At 36.0% G+C, this 4,887-nt stretch overlaps 1 protein-coding gene across 1 annotated transcript; it reads left to right on the top strand.

The window, feature by feature from the left end:
- LOC107642711 (casein kinase II subunit alpha-2) lies at positions 157-4,630 on the top strand. The gene is made up of 10 exons (XM_016346167.2): positions 157-708; positions 814-943; positions 1,238-1,432; positions 2,018-2,175; positions 2,734-2,824; positions 3,013-3,078; positions 3,562-3,644; positions 3,752-3,815; positions 3,891-3,959; positions 4,108-4,630. The coding sequence occupies exons 1-10, from the start codon at positions 350-352 to the stop codon at positions 4,165-4,167; spliced, it is 1,275 nt and encodes a 424-aa protein (XP_016201653.1). The 5' UTR covers positions 157-349; the 3' UTR covers positions 4,168-4,630.

Here is a 4,887-nt window from a genome sequence, read left to right as displayed (position 1 = left end):
TAGTCATCTTTTTTATAAAACATAAATAAAATATTTGAATAATTTTACCACTTGGAATAAAAATAAATTTTAATAATTATTTATGAAAAAATATTGCTACGTGAACAAGATTACAAGAACAATCTCCTTTGTTTTCAAAATGCAATTCAAAGTTCAAACAATCTCCTCGAGGCTCGAATATCATTTCTAATTTTTTTTTTTGGAAATATTAAGTTTTTAAACTGAAAAACAAAAGTGGAAGAAAGAGAAGAGGAGGGTTTGAGTTTGGAATATCATGAAAATGCTTTTTAGCTGCAACATTTATGCCATTCCCGATTTGTATTGATTTGATTTTGATTTTGATTTTTTGATGGCCATAAGGCCCTTCCAATTCCAATCTTCCACCTTCTCCCGCGACACTTTCCTTTCTCTTTTCCGCACTTACCACCATCTTCATCTTCCTTCTTCTTCTTCCTCCTCTTTCCCCACTCTCCCCTCCATTTTCCTCCTCCGCAGCTTCGCCGCCTCCGCGCCATCTTCATTCTCTCGCCGCAACCGCTCTCATCCTCCTCCTCCTCCACCACCACCACCACCTGACACCCTGGCGCAGAAGATTGGAAAGTCCACTCGCCGCCCCGGCGCCACCTCCAAGGCCAGGATTTATGCCGATATCAACGTCGTCCGTCCCAAGGAATATTGGGACTATGAAAATCTCACCGTCCAGTGGGGGTAACAAATAATCATATTTATTATTATTAATACTTTTATTTCATTTCCTATTTCCTATTTTGTTTATTTAATATCGGTTTAAAAAATTGTGTTCATGAGTTGCAGGGAGCAAGATGACTACGAGGTTGTGAGGAAGGTGGGAAGAGGGAAATACAGTGAGGTCTTCGAGGGCGTTCACTCCACCGATAATGAAAAATGCATCATCAAGATCCTCAAACCCGTCAAGAAGAAAAAGGTGAATCCAATCCCTACACCAATTGCAGTTTGTATTAACTAATATGACTGCTATTTTTAATTTAAAGCAACGCTGCTGTTTTCAGTTTTAGTATACTTTTTCATTTCATTCCATTCTCATATGGCAATGAATGCTGTGCCGGGGCTTCAATGGCCAACTTTGGTCCAGTAGTTCATTTAGTTTGTTGTTAAATTTCTAATTTCAAACCTGTAAGATGTTACCCTTTCCAATAGTCCAATACTCTGGTTGTGTATATAAATTTGTACATCTTATAAGTTGTTATTCTGGTTGCAGATAAAGAGGGAGATCAAAATATTGCAAAATCTCTGTGGAGGTCCCAATGTTATAAAGCTGCTTGACATTGTTAGGGACCAGCAATCAAAGACCCCAAGCCTTATATTTGAATATGTCAATAACACTGATTTTAAAGTGCTCTACCCCACCCTGTCAGATTATGATATCCGATATTATATCTATGAACTTCTAAAGGTAAGTTTTATATTCTATTGGTTGTCTAAGTTCAGCTGTTATATCTTATTTTTGCAGTCATTATTTGTTTTGACATATTTCTGGACACTATGTATGCCGATGCTTTGTGGAAAATTCAGTTATGATTTTTGTATTTTTCTTTATGGTGAAATATTAGAAAGTGGCTGAGTCATTGCTGCATAGCTCTTTGACAGCTTCTTCTGCATTAATCTGACTGTCCATACTCATTTTGGTTGGTTTACTGCAATCCAAAGTATCAGCTATTAGTACAGGCTGTGTTGTATTAGGTCACTAACTATAGTGTTTCACAGGTGTTTGTATTGCAAATGATATATGCTAATATGTTGCCCCATAATTGTCATTCATTGACCGTTAATACTGAGCTGATTTCTTCTGTGTTTATCAATGCCTAGTCAGGATGGTTAGCTTGCAAAAAGCTACCATAGACATTCCTATGTTCCACTGCATGATGTTCCTTACTCTGTATTTTTCCACTGATTTATGATTCTTAAACTTCATAGCTTATGATTTTTTGCTGTCAAACTGCATTAGCAACCGCTAAGTTTTATGAATTTTTTCTTACAGGCACTGGATTATTGCCACTCTCAAGGAATCATGCATCGGGATGTAAAGCCGCATAATGTAATGATTGATCATGAGCAGCGGAAGCTTCGCCTAATAGATTGGGGGCTTGCAGAGTTTTATCATCCTGGGAAAGAATATAATGTCCGCGTTGCCTCCAGGTTTGTTATGTCTCTTTATTGGCTTCCTTTGTGGTATTTATAAATGTAGAAAAAATCTCCTCTGATAGATGCAATAAAAGAATGAATTGATTGAGGTTTGAAATAGGTTGTAGAGTGGCTTGTAAGGAAGTTGCTTTTGATTTTTGAAAATCACTTCCATTGCTTATGAATAATGCATAGCAGGAAAATAGACTTTTTCACTAAATGCACTTGTAATATCAGTATCTACTAAGTTGATATTTAGTCTCTGAAGACAATACAATCAAGGCAACGGGATATTGGGAACTACTACGGTGTTCAGCTTCTTGATGCTTCAGTGACAAAGTACCAAGATTATGGTCACTAACAACTCACTCACCCTCTTGTGTATGTGCACGAAGACTAGTGCTTTTCTCTTTTCCTTTTTGGCACTGAAAACTCAGTTTCCTGTCTACCACCTTGTGTTTATTGATTTATTCGATTATGATTTTGTAATTTTTGTGAAATATTTAACTTATCACTTACTCTTGAGAAACTGCTATTTTGTAAATCTTCCCTTTATGCCTGCATTGTTTGCAGATATTTCAAAGGTCCTGAACTTCTTGTTGATCTTCAGGACTATGATTACTCTCTTGATTTATGGAGTCTTGGTTGTATGTTTGCTGGAATGGTAAGTTATCCACTTTCATTAAAATGCAATTTGATTGTTATTTAGGATTTAGTTCTGATTCTTACATTGCATTGGTAACCTTGACATTTGTTTCTTGTCCATAACCATGATGTATCATTTTCTCATTGCAAAGCCAATTTATGGATTGCAGTCTCCTGTTCTGCTTATTGGGGGTCGTTTTTTTACAGATTTTTCGTAAGGAGCCATTCTTTTACGGACATGATAACTATGATCAACTAGCCAAAATAGTTAAGGTTGGTAAGGATTGTGAACTTCACTTGGCAGAGTCAGCCAGATTCTTTTGTTTGCTATGTGTTACTTAGGTGATAATTACTCGATGCTTTGCTTTTGCATGTGTCATGTTGCTAATTTTTAACTTTTATTGTTATTGAAAGCTGAAAACTACCAACGTAATTTTCATATTTTCCTTTTTTCAATTATATTATGTATACCATAATCTGTCCCCTTTCTCTGTTGTGATACTATTGTCTTTCTGTAAAGAAACGAAAAGTATCAGTGTTTGCCCTTGAGAATTGATAACATTTAATGTGAAGTCAATCCAAATTATGTTGTATTGTATCTTTAGAACTGAAAGGATATTTTGTTGGTTCATAGCTATCATACAGCAAACGGTCTCCTTATTTATTAAAACTGAAAGCGATGGAAATTTTGGTTTGATAATATGTTCTCTTGGAAAAAGTTTACTTCTTGAAGCTGTTTTTGTCCTGCTGCGATAGGTACTTGGAACTGATGAATTAAATGCGTATCTGAACAAGTACCGCATAGAGTTGGACCCAAATCTAGCAGCACTTGTTGGGAGGTTAATTTCTAGGCTTTATGATTCTCTATTTATGTTACTTCTGTTTTGTAAGTACTAAATATTACTAATTCCAGAAGTTTGAGCTAAGAAAATTTATATTTTGACAGGTATGCTCGAAAGCCATGGTCAAAGTTTATTAGTGTAGAAAACCAACACTTGGCAGTTCCTGAGGTAGCATGCCTTCTAATTATTCCAGCTTTGATAAATATCTGTATAGCCATTGATTCACATTCTTGGCTTTCATAGGCTATTGACTTTGTTGACAAGTTACTGCGGTATGATCACCAAGATCGACCCACTGCAAAAGAAGCCATGGTAAAGAGCCCAATCTTTTAGCATTCTTTATTTTCTGCAAATTTGTAATACGTTCAATGACACATTTCACCCTTCATGCCACATCCTGTATACATCACATGAACTCATTTTCTAGAAATTGAGTAAACAAATGTTTAATGATGTACAGGCCCACCCTTACTTCAATCCAGTTAGAAATGCTGAAAGCAGCAGAACTCATACACATTGATGCTTGTTCCTCCTCTGTTTGGCTAACCTCTTAAAGTCTGGTGGAGCATGATTTAAGGAGATTCTCCGTTACCCTGTTGTATAACTCAGGTTACCTAATATCCTATTTTCATTTTTATTCTTTCTTTCTATTCGTGATTATTTTTTTGGCATATCTAGGTCTCAACGATTTCATTTGTTTGTGTGCTCCAAATTTGGGAATGAGTGTTGATTCAATTTTAATCAAGTCATAAGCATGTGTTCGTTTTGGTTACTTGTCCCTTCGTTGCATTGACTTTTGTAGTCTTCAAAGTGGATGCAACGGAACAAATTTGCTTAGTTAGTTCTATTGGAACAACATAACAAGGTAGCACTTATTTCATTTTATTTTTCTTTTGGATCATTCCTCAACCATCATCGGGTTGAATTGTGGAATATGTGGGAGCCTTGAAGCTTCAGTGGGATATATATTTTGCAGCACACCACATTTTGCATTTGGGCTATGCAGTTTGACAGAAAAGAAAAAAAGAACATACATCTTTTTCTTTTGCATTGGTTTATCGATTGTTCGAATTATGATCAGTGGTTTGACATAATATTTGTGTGCGTCAGTGCATGTATTTTTTCTCGCCAAATTATGGCAAAAAATGGCCAATTTGTCACCCCATCCTCTGCATTATGAATGTACACTGCCAAATTGGTATCCCTCGTCGTTGTCTGAAGTTTTGTAGGTTCATTAATT

This window comes from Arachis ipaensis, chromosome B05 (genome assembly GCF_000816755.2).
Source record: "Arachis ipaensis cultivar K30076 chromosome B05, Araip1.1, whole genome shotgun sequence".
Taxonomy (NCBI): Eukaryota; Viridiplantae; Streptophyta; class Magnoliopsida; order Fabales; family Fabaceae; genus Arachis; species Arachis ipaensis.
Note: the sequence above shows the minus strand (reverse complement) of the source record. Positions and strands in the feature narration are given on the sequence as shown.

What these genes read in the sequence shown, in the direction of transcription:
- LOC107642711 (XM_016346167.2), top strand. Translation starts at nt 350, where the DNA reads ATGGCCATAAGGCCCTTCCAATTCCAATCTTCCACCTTCTCCCGCGAC. An exon ending in AACCCGTCAAGAAGAAAAAG is followed by an intron (nt 944 to 1,237) that starts GTGAATCCAATC and finishes TTCTGGTTGCAG; the next exon opens with ATAAAGAGGGAGATCAAAAT. An exon ending in CCACTGCAAAAGAAGCCATG is followed by an intron (nt 3,960 to 4,107) that starts GTAAAGAGCCCA and finishes AATGATGTACAG; the next exon opens with GCCCACCCTTACTTCAATCC.